The 13,316-nt window shown below is 38.6% G+C and overlaps 1 protein-coding gene across 1 annotated transcript; it reads right to left on the bottom strand.

The window, feature by feature from the left end:
* Window positions 1–5,807: 5,807 nt before the first annotated feature.
* Window positions 5,808–9,873, bottom strand: LOC104936899 (hemopexin). Its single transcript, XM_027291688.1, has 10 exons — window positions 9,809–9,873; window positions 9,038–9,060; window positions 8,831–8,926; window positions 8,477–8,634; window positions 8,220–8,373; window positions 7,728–7,940; window positions 7,525–7,626; window positions 6,745–6,875; window positions 6,491–6,638; window positions 5,808–6,285 (listed from the first exon to the last, which is right to left on the bottom strand). The coding sequence occupies exons 1-10, from the start codon at window positions 9,862–9,864 to the stop codon at window positions 6,059–6,061; spliced, it is 1,308 nt and encodes a 435-aa protein (XP_027147489.1). The 5' UTR covers window positions 9,865–9,873; the 3' UTR covers window positions 5,808–6,058.
* Between the last annotated feature and the right edge of the window lie 3,443 nt (window positions 9,874–13,316).

The raw sequence follows: 13,316 nt of genomic DNA, 5'->3' as shown, positions 1-13,316 counted from the left end.
AGAGAGAAGAAGACTAGAGGAGGGCAATGAAGCAGTCCCACCCTGAGACATGGTCCTTAGGCTTCACAGGCTATGTGTGTGTGTTTGGGTACCTTAATCTTGTTTCAGTGTTTACAAGATGACATCTCTGCAGTTACATCAGGGTAAACTATATAAAGTATATACATATGTAAATATATAATAACTAATAGTGTTGATAGGCACTCCAGGGTGTTATACAGAACTACCTGCGGTTTCTGGTCAAGCTGCAATTTATAGTGACTTTTACTGGAAAATCAAAAAGTGCTTTTCTGACATTGGCCCCACACGTCACTTTATGAAAAAAACCCAATGTTATAAGAGTTGGGGCAAAAAAAACAAAGAAAACATAATCAAGGGCTTAAATTACATTTTTACGAGTTCTTTACTGAGCATTTTTAAGCTTTGCAGCTTGAACAGAGCATAAAAATCAGTACACCTTCTTTCTGACGCTTGTGTTTGCAGTGTGTTACAGAACTGTTGAGTTCCCCCGAGTTGTTCCGTACAGGAGGACTCCAGGTTATCTTTTTAGATTAGCTGTAGATCATACAGTAGATTTTAGACTTTATTTTGAGAAGCAATATGATGAGAACTTTTATTTCTGTCGGTTCTTAACAGACATCTTTTTTTTTTTCCTGTTCTTCTCATTCCTGTGCCAAAAAAGAGAAAAAGAAGATGAGCACTATGAGCTCAGTTTTGTTGCCTTATAGCAACTTCCCAACAGCTTTAATTCATCAAACCATGTTTTATCCAACATCCAGGAATATTAAACCCTAGTAGCAAGAGTGTGGAGCAAACAATGTTTGTACATCTTCATGTTCCTCTCTGAGCAGAATATTAGTAGATTATACTTAAAATACTTTTAAAAAATACTTGAAAAGGTGCTTGAATTAGCATTTGAACACCATGACAACAATAATCAAACCAAAGTAAAGATTCAGTACGTTTACATCTTGTTGGGTTTTTTTTTGCAGTTTGATAAAAGGTCAGCTCACTCACTTTTTTCAGAGCTTTCAACCACATCTCACAGTCTTCACTGTTTTGTTTTTTTTAGTTTTGTCCAGGTCTGGTGAAATGTTTCACTATCAGGTAAATAACCCAAGACGTTGTCCTGGCTCCTGCGCTGCATGAGATTTTTAATCGCAGCCTGCTGTCAGATCTTAGAGTGCCTCGATTCATACTTGACTCTATCATGGTCACAGACCATGCAGATAAATGAGTATACTGAGAATGCTGCTCATCTGCATTCATGGCAACTTGGAACTTGTTATGGCCAAAGGTAGCTCAGAATTAGCACTGAGACTAACTTTTAAATTGCTAATATGACTTGCATGTTTATCAAACGTTGTTAATCAACGCAGGATATTAATACTGGTATCCTGTTTTAAATGATTAAAACTTTAAAGGACTAATACACTTATTCTCTTTCTTGATTTTTTTTTTTGGGGGGGGGGATCCAAAAAGCTAGGCTAGCTGTTATGTTCTCCTGGCTGTTGCTTCATATTTAATAGACAGACATTATAGTGGAATCAATCTTCTCACAGAACTTTAAGTGTGAAAACAAGTAAGCTTATTTCCCAAAGTGTCAAAAGTATTCTGGTCATGGTTTGTCAATGAGGTCCAGCAAACTTTGTTCCACCCGTGAAAAAGGTCTGTTCACTGTGTGGTCTTCCCTTGTGCTGTGACTCTACGCTATGATTTGAGTATGAGCATAAAGTTTGTGATGAAGGCTTCATTTATAGTATAGTAGCTGTAGCTTAGTGACTTGGGAACTGAGCTTGGGTTGTGCAGGGCTTTTGGCGCAAGGTAGAAAGTTTGAAAATGTCTGATCTCCAAATTGTCATGAATGCAACAACCTAACTTCTATAAACGAAATGAAACATGAGGTAACGAATGAGAGGTAAGATGCAGTGAAAGGCACTTAAATTTGGCACATTAGCTACTTTTTAATTTAGTATGACTTTTTTTCTTAAGATAGGATGATCCATAGACTGAATCTATGCTGTTTGCTGACTGTCGAATGTTTACATGTCTCAGATCAAACCAAACAATTTCAGCACACCATGGAAGCTGAAGCGCTGAATATTTTTTTTTGGAGAAGAAGTTATTAGTTGCGATGTGTAAGATTTAAACAAGGATATGCAACAAACCAAAGATACTTGTGCCAAAGACAAAGAGCTTTTCATGGGAACACCACCCGTACAGTCATGACTCCAACCACAAGATCAGTTTTACAACCCTTTCATGAATCTGGGAACTAAAAAAAAAGACATAATGTTGAGCTTGTCTCTAAAAGATTGTTTAAACAAGGTTCATTTTATTTATTTCTATTGCTGAACTGTTTTTCATAACCTTGTTGTTCCAAGCTGTTCTTAATATCTTTGATATGTAGATAAAGATTTGCACAGTTAGATAGTTATAGACCACTGTTATGAGGATATGAAGATATTATAAATAGAAAAGAAAAAGGGTGTCCTTGAAGTATTAACATATTTTTGTTTATTTATGGAAATAACACTTTCAAATTAGACTTGGAATGGACAAGAAATTAATCTAAAGTGATTGTTTTTTTCTGTCCTAAATATGGATTGAGAGACTTTTGGCTACTCCGACGTTTATGCCATGGATGTGCCTTGAAACAATAATCCTGCAATGGAAATCAGAGGTTGTGTGATGGGATTTTCATGGCGCCCCTACCAGCAGGGACGGAGACTCCCACGTGTTAAAAAATGAAGAACAACCCCTGCTATCACTCCCGTTGTAAAATGTCTTTGAAGAGAAGTGCCTTGCGTCTGAACCTTTTGTTAAAGAACATGTTGATGTAAATGTTCATTTACCTCAGATGTTTACAGATCTGTTACTGAATAAACTTTTTGTACCATACTTGTTTGTTGTCATGGTTAGTGTTTTCTTTTCCATCCGCAGTCCAGAAACTGAAACCAATTGACCAATTCATCATGTTCACACAACGGACATTGTCCGCTGTGGGTACATGGATGTATGTGTGGGAGGCTAATGCTGTTATCAGAACAGTAAGACTAACTAACTAACTAAATACAACCAAAAACTAGTTTTAACTAAACATGTCCAAGATGTATTTCCCAAAAATTGACAGTTACTTCCAAGAGTTTATTCATTAGCTACCAACTAAAAGCTCCATTCAGGACTGGAAGTAGATGCGGTAATACGAGTGGCCAAACTAGCCTGTTAGCCTTTTCTTATGTAAAAATCAAATATATTATTTGAAAAATAGTACAGTAAAGCTGAAAGTTTGTCAAGAAACATCACATGATGTTACAATTAAAAGTATGAGATACTATAATGTTTGGGCAAACTAAAATATGAACAAAAGATCTAGCTCAACCCTTTCAAACCACAAAATTTGTCCACAAGAAATCAAATCAAGATCACACACAAATTGGAATTAAATTCATGGATCAGATTCATGCTCTCCAGAGGATGAATCGTTTACAGTGTTTTATTTTTAAATCATGGTGGAGTGGGTTGTATACAAAACTTGGCACTTTAAAATCTGAACTCGCTAACCAGTGGTGGACAGTGACAGCTAGTATCTCCTGGGAACGACCAGTTCAACATCTCAGCATGTAGTCTCTTTTAATCGCTTTCATTTTTGACACACTCTCCTACTTTAAGTCATACGATTATTATTATTTAAGATATATTAACTGGAGATAACATCTTAAACAAGTTTTTATGAGAACAAAATATCATGAAAGAAATTAAAGAGAGCATATTATTTATTTCAGCATTATCACAGGTCCACTTCATATTACTTGATAGCTAGCCTTGTCTGTGTGTGATGCGCAATAAAAACAGTCCCTACTGTCTGCTATGTATGTGTGTTTATGCGTTGGTATGTCTGTGTGTACATGCGTGTGTGTTCCGGTGTGTGTGTGTGTGTGTGTGTGTGTGTGTGTTCTCATGGCCTCGCCCATTAAGCTGTGCTGAGGCCAGCACTTCCTTTATATTTATTGAAAGTCCCGGGGATTTTGGCCGAACAAAAACCTCTCCAGGGAGTGAAAAGGCCTTGAATGCCTGCTAATGCCATCCCGACCTCTGGACTCTTGCAGGCTACTGCTTACGTGTCCATATGGTCCAGTATGGACGTGTTTGTACTGTATATTTATACTGTATATATACTATACAAATACTGTATATTGTAATAATGACAGCGATCAGGACCCTTAAATAAAATAACCTCCAATTTATGACATCTTGACTGTACTAGTTTGTACTTTTGGAGGGTGGAACTGAAATGTTTGTTGCTGAGAATAATCCAAAAATGCACATTACTTATGTTCAACTTACAATGAACTTTATTTCATATAGAATATAAAGACCCAGTACACTGAGAGATATGCAGATGATAGCCATTAAAAGCTACAGTAGCACTGTAGCACACAACCATTCCTGAATTCTTGGTTGGTTTAAAACAGAAAACATGAAATCAAAAGAAGCTTAAATGAGAAGCTACCAATAACAGTCCCATCATCAAATTACAAATTTTTTACTTTATTTTCTTGAGGAGAGCATCAATTCTTTTGTGGCTCAGCTCAGTTGTCACGTCTGCCAACTATGTTTTAAGAAGCACTGCTGATCACAAGGTCGCTTGTGATATTTGAAGGAAACATCTGTTTGTCTGTGTCAAGTTGCTTGTTCATTTTCTTGCAAAAAAACCTAAAAGTTTTGGCCACCGGCTCCTTCTCTAGATTGAGGCAAACGATGTAGAGCTTCACACCTGCTTGGAGATCGGCTACTGAGCGTGCCACACCTGCAACTCGTTGCAAGAAATCATTGAAAGGTGGAGCAGCTGTCAGACTTTGTGGCTGAAAGTAGAGTTGTCTCCAACAGTCTCCTCTGTATTTTCTGTATTTCTTCTGGAATTAATTATGCTTGTGAGTTAATAGTGAGAACATAGTCACCAGATTAGGAAACACTACAAATAATACATGCAGAAATGTTATAATATGCACACAACTGGACTGAGCTACAAGAAAGCTAATTGTTTGCATGTGCAAATGATGTTAGGAGCATTATTTTCTTGACTATCTTGAATAGTCTTGAATTTCTTTCTCTGTATAAATTTGTGCTCTCCACAAACTCTTACGTACGCTGGTGACTCAGCTTCCCAGTGTGGACCCATCTTTCGCCCTTCAAATTAAGCAGTATGGAGTCTGCTCAGCCCTTCTGAACTTCCATTGCTCACTATGAGTGTCCAGACTGAGACGTATCTCTAGAAATGGCTCAGATCTGGTCTGAACTTTTTTACATCAACCTGGGTATACCAAAACAAAACAGATTTGGGCTGGCAGTCAGAACAAGGCTGTGAAGCAGGGGTGAATATTTCTTTTATGATGGGCGTCTTCTCTGCACCAGGTTGAGTTAAGGGGTCTTTTTAATTCCACATCCTGGTTAAAATGGTAACTTTGACTGGTCTGGTCTTCAGACGTGATTGGAAAGTGGTTCACGAAAAACGGTTGCTTGAATTAAAATGTTGATACATTCACTCTGTATTAGGACTCTGTTAATGTGGTTGTTTCATGTTCTTGTCCATCTGATTCTCTCATTATTTCTGGTCTAACACATTCATTTGTACAGTAGGTCCTCTAGTGGGCAAACTCTGACATGGCTATTAACAAATTCATTCTTCATGATCAGTTTCATATGTACAGAGTACATACAGTGAACCAATAAAAGTTTTTTATTATATCCCACAACTGTTTTCATCATAATCACTGAAATGAACAAAATAACTTCGACTCCAGTTGTGCAGTTTTCCACTTTTTATTCACCAAACAACAAAAGTCAACTTGACTATGATATCAGAGATGTTACTTTCTTTCATGATGCAACTTTCTTGCTTTTCATTGGTCCACAAATCCAGATCTTTTGGTAGTTTTTTTTTTACTGTGGTACTCTGTACTATGGATCTTTCATCCAGTCTGAATAAGTCATGTTTGACTCTGTTTTGTTTGGAGACACTGATAAGCAGTGTGAAATATCTTCTTATTCCTTATTCCTAATCCTGACATGACAACATTTCTGATGTAATATCCTCAGCCAGAGGGGCCATTCTGCTCATAGTTAGGACTGCGACGCCATCATAGTGGTAAAAGTGCGAGCCCTTGAACAATTGAATTCCCTTTGCATCGCACAGACCAGCATCAATGTCAGACAAAGGTAGATGCTGTTCTTGGGTCACGACCCTGGGTGTGGCAGTTAGGTCGACATCAAGGAGCTTTTTTCCTATTGGAAAGAAATATATATAAAAGGATGTTTGTTAATTACTTGTGAGCAAACATAAATATTGTTTGTTTGTTTGTTTGTTTTTTTAATTTGAGCAATCTTTTTCTGTTTACCCATATTTCAAAAGTTTTACTATTATATTTATAATATTCCCAAAAAAAAGTTCAACCCAAAAAATAAGAATTGAGCATCCCAATAACTGTACCTTGGACTATATGAACTGTGTGTTCATCATTACAGACAAAAGCAGCATCCACATGTCCTTCAACACCGAGCTCTTCCTTCAGAGTTTTAGGATAACCTTCGATCAGGGTGTAGTAAGGACCAGATTTGTAGATGTAAACTTGATCATCCTGCAGATGTTTGGCAGAACAGGAGTGATATTAGTCTTAACTTCAACACATCTTAAGGTTTCTAATGAAAGCAGGAACAATTCTGATTAGTCACTTAAAGATCTACCTTAATCATATACATTTTGTCAGCATAGGAAAAGACAGCATCCACTCCATTGGTCAGTTCCTTCCACAACCCGGTGATTCTGAAGGCGTGACGGCCGTCACGATGCAGGTCCAGACGCATGTATAAGGGCCCTGAGTGGATTGAACTTTAGTCTTAGTGAAAGCTTTATAGTAGGCTCGAAAAATAATTATGATTTTTTTCCCAGGGTTCAATGATAAAAATGTTACCACTCACCACAGAGATGAAGCTAGAGCCAGCAGGCAATTATCTTAACTTATCATTAAGACTGGCTGCAAGGGGAAATTGCTACCCTGACCCATGCCAAAGTCCAAAAATACTGACTGTACCTCGAAGGCTTACTATTACCGTCTGGCTATTGTAAAGGGCTATATAAATAAGCTTGATTGATTGATTGATTGATATTAATTACATAATCGCAAGACAAAGTCAACATGCTCACATTTACAATGCAAACATGTTGATAGTATGCTGTTTACCATGTAAGCAGCATACTATCAACATGTTGACCATGAGAGTTGGTCATAAACTGAAGTAGAAATTAAAATTTCACATTGTAGTTTTATAGAGAGTTACATGCTGCAACTAGTTTTTGTTTAAATTTTATAACTCTGGCAAAACCATTCTAGCTGTTTCTACCTGCTAAGCTAATTGTCTCCTGGATCTACTTCATCTATAACTCAGCAAGAAAATGAATATGTTCCCATAATGTTGAATAATTTTAAGGACTGCTATTTTTACTTTTTTTTTTTTTTACTTTACCTGCAAAGGAATAACTTTTGCCAGCGTCATCAGTGGTCATGGCATCTATTTTAATCTCGCTGCATTTAGGGACTTTACGACCACCTTTTTCACTTACATGACCTGCAATCAAATACAGAAGATTTGTCAAAATAGATTTCTTGTACAATATGATGCAATTGTAAGATTTGAACCAAATTCGGGGCAACTTTTGGTGAACTCACCAATACTGGGGCATCTCATGAAGTAAGCACGGGCATCCTTCGGGTAGTTACCGCTCACCTCTCCGGTGACCGGGTTGAACCTGGTGAAGTTGTTTCCATGGAAACAGTAGTAGTACTCCAGCCAGCGGAAAGCAGAGGTACAGACAGGCAGGTGGTCCCATGTCTTTGTCTTTACTGTCTTTGTGCTAATGTCATAAACATGCACATCATGTCCTGTGGGGAGAAAATCCTTAAAAGTCTAAAAAGATAGATGATTCTGCCAATAATTGGTAGACCTATTGAATGTACTGCATGCTACAGAGAAGATACATTTGACTAATTGGCTTAAAGATTTCCACCTGCTGCTGCTAATTTCTTTCACTAGGAGGCAGCACTATCTTTTATAATACTAAGAAAATCCACTGTTGCATTTGTCAAGGGAAAATTCATCTACAGCCTAATTGTAGTATTGATTTAGTGAGTTGAATATTTTTGTATTGAATGTCAACATACCCTTGAAGAACAGAACTGAGTTGGCCCCACATTCTCCTTTGGGACACTCAACAGCAGAATCCAGATGATCAGGGATTCCTGGGAAGTCCTCGTTCAACTGTTTTGGATACCCCTCTTCCAGAGAGTGGTTATAGTAGCTGAACACCTTGTCATCCTGCACACATCAGAAAAAGTAGAGATCGGTGCTAGAGATCAGATATTGCTCTGCCTCTCAATTTGAATTTTTAACAGATCACGAAAGTGTCTGAACATCCTACCAGGAAGAAATAGATGTGATCGTGGTCGTCTAGGTTTTCTGCGTCGTGCATGCGGAAGGCAGCGTCAACATGGCCGATGTTATGGAGGTCATCAAGCTCCTGGAAGGATTCATTGGAGAGATGAGCTGGACCATGGTAACCCTTCCACAAGTAAGGACCTAAAGAGAAAACACCCTATAAGTTTTATTACACTGCAATAAATATACATTCAGTTTAGATAATATTCATAAAAAATAATTATAATTCAATGATAATCATAATGTTATATAGAGGCTTGGCTTCAAAGTAAAGAAAATGTATAGGATATTGCCAAACCTCATGTAAAAAAGACTCTATATAAAGAATGTTTCATACCCTTGAAGAAGTAAGTGACTCCTTTCTCATCAGGACTGATGGCATCAAACTCAATACCATCGCAGCGGTTTGGCAGAGCATGGTCATCATCATCATCTGTATTTCAGAGTTAGAAATATAAGATTGGTTTATTGGTTTGGTTATGTGACTGATGCTTAGTTGTTTGAGAAAGCAGGGTCATGATTTTAAAGTTTATTAAAAACTCACAATTTCCTGCGTCGTCATGGTGACTGTGGATGACAAAACAAAAAGATCCTTATTTTTCTGCAGTTCAGTATATAGCATTATATAAGATTTCATTTCCAAAAATTGCAGTGTCATGAGGTTCAGGGGTTTTTAAGATGACACAGCATCTGATGAGTTTGCACTATTAAACTAACTCTTTATTCAATTGATCCAACTGGTAAACTTTGAACTACAAACAGTTATGAAATGAAATAGTGTCCACAGTGTCCACTGCAATGTTTGAACTGATGAGAGAAGCAAGAAAGAAGCAAGGGAAGTAGGAATGATCCAAAACAAATACTGGGGGTAGGCAAACTAACGGGATAACCTTAGAGTGTCATGTAATTTTAACAAAATTCAGCCTCAACAAATCGCTCAAAAGTTGTGTCAACACCTCTCTGAAACAGAAACGGCACAGTTTGAAGGGTTATTGCATTGGTTTGCATTATATTTTAAGATATTTAGTTTTCTATTCTGGATATATATGCTCATATATTGAAATATAACAGAACAGTCAAGATTTGTAGGAAACTTGCTGTGAAAAAGAAACTGAATCGCTTATATTTTGTAATTTTAACTTTACAACTTTATAAAAGTGAATTATATTTTGTAATTTTAACTTTACAACTTTATAAAAGTGAAGTAAGTTATTTCTTTTTTTATTATTAAGTTTTGCATGATTAGAAACTCCTGGCCAGAGTGACCTATTTTTAGTGTTAACTGAATACGGTAGAAGAGTTCATTGATACTCACCTATGAGCAAGAGCAAGTGCCAAGCACAGAAGCAGAGTTTGGGTGAGGAGCTTCATCCTGGAGTCCTGTGACGTGGAGCAGAGCTGTTTCAGTTACTTCTTCATCTAAATTATATCTTTTAAGTAGCATTCATAGCTATTTCATGACATAATTAAACAGTTATTGCATTGCCAAGATGTGGCAGAGGGGCTTTTTGTGCACCCTGATAGAACTTGTACCTTTCTGTTGCTGTTTTAAAAGTGGGACACAGGTTCCCTTTCGTTGCAACTTTATCTGTCCCACACAATAATAAGTTTCTCACAAGACTCTAAAGTGTTCTCATGTAACCACTGTCCTGTTTCCCTATGGTCAGCTTTGTATTCAGACTGTTGGCAGCCTCTGATCACTCCAATAACAAATACCCTGTATTGGATGTTAATCAACTGGTTATGCCAGCATATCTAATGTGCATCTCTATTGAGCAAACATTTGCCTCAAATTACCAGAGTCAAGACTTTTTCAGTTACTTCTTCATCTAAATTATATCTTTTAAGCAGCATTTATAGCTATTTCATTACATAATTAAACAGTTATTGCATTGTCAAGATGTGGCAGAAGGGCTTTTTTGTGCATCACATTAACCCTGAGAGAACCTGTACCTTTCTGTTGCTGTTTTAAAAGTGGGGCACAGGTTCCTTTTCGTTGCAACTTTATATGTCCCACACAATAATAAGTTTCTCACAAGACTCTAAAGGGTTCTCATGTAACCACTGTCCTGTTTCCCTAAGGTCAGTTTTGTATTCAGACTTCAGTACTGTTGGCAACTTCTGATCACTCCAATAATAATGTCCTCTGCATATTCACAATGAGGTCCCCCTGGAAACATGTGACCTCAGAGTGTCAATGGATAAAATCTGCTTCCCATGTTTTAAAAAGATGTTAAAGATGTTATCTGTGTGTGACATTTGCTGTATGCTGTTCTGGGATAGTTAGAGTTAGGATAGTAGACATTTCACTTAAATTATTTAAAGGAGAAATTAAGAGTTCTAAGAGATTATGGATTATGGAGGACATAATCTCAAATGCAATCTCAATTTTGAAAACTACAATTTATCGCACAGATAGGTTAACGGATAGAGAGTCATCAATCTGTTTGTTGGTATGACACAAAAGCTTCATTTTAAAAGTGTGTTTTAAGTAAAAATGCAGAGCAGAAATTTAATTCAGATTTTAAGATGCAAAATGTAAGGATAAATATGAAGTCACACCTTTGCATATAGAAAAATAACATCTAAAAACTTTTTTTTTTAGATCTCTTACCTGGATTTCAGGTGAGTGTTTCTTCCTTCGCTGCTCTACCTGCTCTGTCCCGCAGCCTAGACTTCTTTCTGCCTCCACCTCTCTCCGTCACTCCCTCGTCTCACTCCTCTTCCCTCCTCTTTGTTTCCATTGTATTCGGCACAGGTAAATCACTCCTATTTCAAAACTTGCTTAAATCAGTCCTTTTGAGTTCACAACAGTTCAAGTTAGTGTCCATGTCTCGCCACACATACTGTATGTGGCTAAGAGATTGTCCACGTATTTAACAGTCCATAAGCTACGTATAGTCCCGTAGATAGACAGGAGGACGTCTGTTGTGCCTTGAAGGGTATCTTGGCGTTGTTGTGATCGCAGAGGCATCACTGTTATCACAATCATCATAAACAGGATCTGGTGGGATGTCCAATAGCTCTGGAGCTATTTTCTTGAAGAATGAAGAATTCCTGACAATGAAGTGTCCATTTCTGGCCGCTGTGACCATGGAGCCTTTGACTTTTGTCACAGTGTATGGCTTACTGTTGTACGGTGTGGTGAGCTTGTTATGCTTTGGCTGACGATGAAGTACAGTGTCACCTGGTGTGAGAACGTGTGGCGTAGCATGACGATGAGAGTCTGCATGAGATTTCATCTTGGCTTTAGCCTTGTTGTCCCTTGCTCTCACTTCAGAGTCTGAACTGTTACTAGCAGTGTGAGTGAATGCAGGAATCTTTGTGTACACCTTGCGTTGGAACAGTTCAGCAGGTGAGATTTCTGTCGAGCAGTGAGGTGTGGATCGGTACTCACGTAGGAAGATGTTGAGTTGTTGTTTCCAAGGGACTCCTTGTGTTTCGGCTACACAAACAGCTTTTCCCAGTGTGTGCATGAATCTTTCAGCTGTAGCATTGGCTTGAGGCCAAAGTGGTGTGATCCGGCGGTGATGGAATCCTAGATAGTCTGCAAACTGGGAGAACTGGTCACTGTTAAAAAGGGGACCATTGTCAGTTTTTACGACTCTGGGGATCCCAAACATGGAGAAGATTTTGTCCATGACCGGAATGACTGTGCTCGCTGAGGTTGACCTTACACTCTCGACAACTGGGTAGCGTGTATAATCATCTATGATGACGAGCAAGTACTCTCCAGTTGGAAGTGGTCCATAAAAGTCTGCACTAACACTATGCTAGGGAGCTTCTGGCAGAACTGACATTTTTAGTGGCTCGGTATGTGCAACTGGTGTGTTGGCCTGACATGCGAGACAACTACGTACTACTGCTTCTGCTTTACGATCAATATCTGGAAACCAGACTTTGGTTCTGAGTAGTGCTTTAGTTTTGACAATGCCCTGGTGTCCTTCATGGGCTAGCTGTAACACTATCTTGCAGGGCAGTGGGAATTATTATTCTAGTTCCCCGCAGTATAATGTCTGATGCATGTGATGTTGTTAGTTCACTGCTAACTTGTCTGAACTGCTTTAAAATGTCAGCATGTCGTGACTTGTCAATTTTGTGCCATGTGTTGTCTCTGGTATGAGCACTGACCTCTTGAAGGATTGGGTCTGTAAGTTCACATACTCTTCTGCTACTTTTGTTGCACGTGTGCTGTCACCTGCCTGAGAAGGGATGGGGTGATGAGACATGTAGTCAGCTGGGTTGTCAGCTCCCTTTCTGTATTACACCTTGATGTTGTAGGGTTGAAGCCTCAGTCCCCATCTCTCAATCCTTGCGAGTGGTTTTGACCTGGGATTGTTCCATATGATTTCCAGTGCTTTGTGATCTGTCACTAGAATGAAAGGATGACCATAGATGTACAGGTGGAAATGCTCGCAGCTCCACACAATGGCCAGTGCTTCCTTTTCTGTCTGTGAGTATCTCCTCTCTACATTGCTGAGGGACCGACTAGCATATGCTGCAGCATGCTGAACTGCAGTAACTTCCTTGGGATCTGCTGAAACACCTTGTGCTAAGAAGATGAAACCGAAGAACTTGAGCTTGGACTTGTTGAACTCACATTTTTCACGATTGAGTGTGAGACCACTTTCTTGGAGTCTCTGGAACAGTGCTCGGAGGTTGTTGTCATGTTCTGTCTGGGAGGCACCGTAGACGATGATGTCATTGCTGAGGTTCTTCACACCAGAGAGACCTTGTAGTGTTTGGCATATGGCATTCTGGAATACCTCAGCAGCGGAAGATATCCCAAAACTCAGTCTTTTGTAGCGCCTCAATCCGAGGTG

The sequence above is a fragment of the Larimichthys crocea genome, chromosome XIX, assembly GCF_000972845.2.
Source record: "Larimichthys crocea isolate SSNF chromosome XIX, L_crocea_2.0, whole genome shotgun sequence".
NCBI classification, from domain to species: Eukaryota; Metazoa; Chordata; class Actinopteri; family Sciaenidae; genus Larimichthys; species Larimichthys crocea.
The sequence above is the reverse complement of the archived record's forward strand: the minus strand, read 5'-3'. Positions and strand labels throughout refer to the sequence as shown.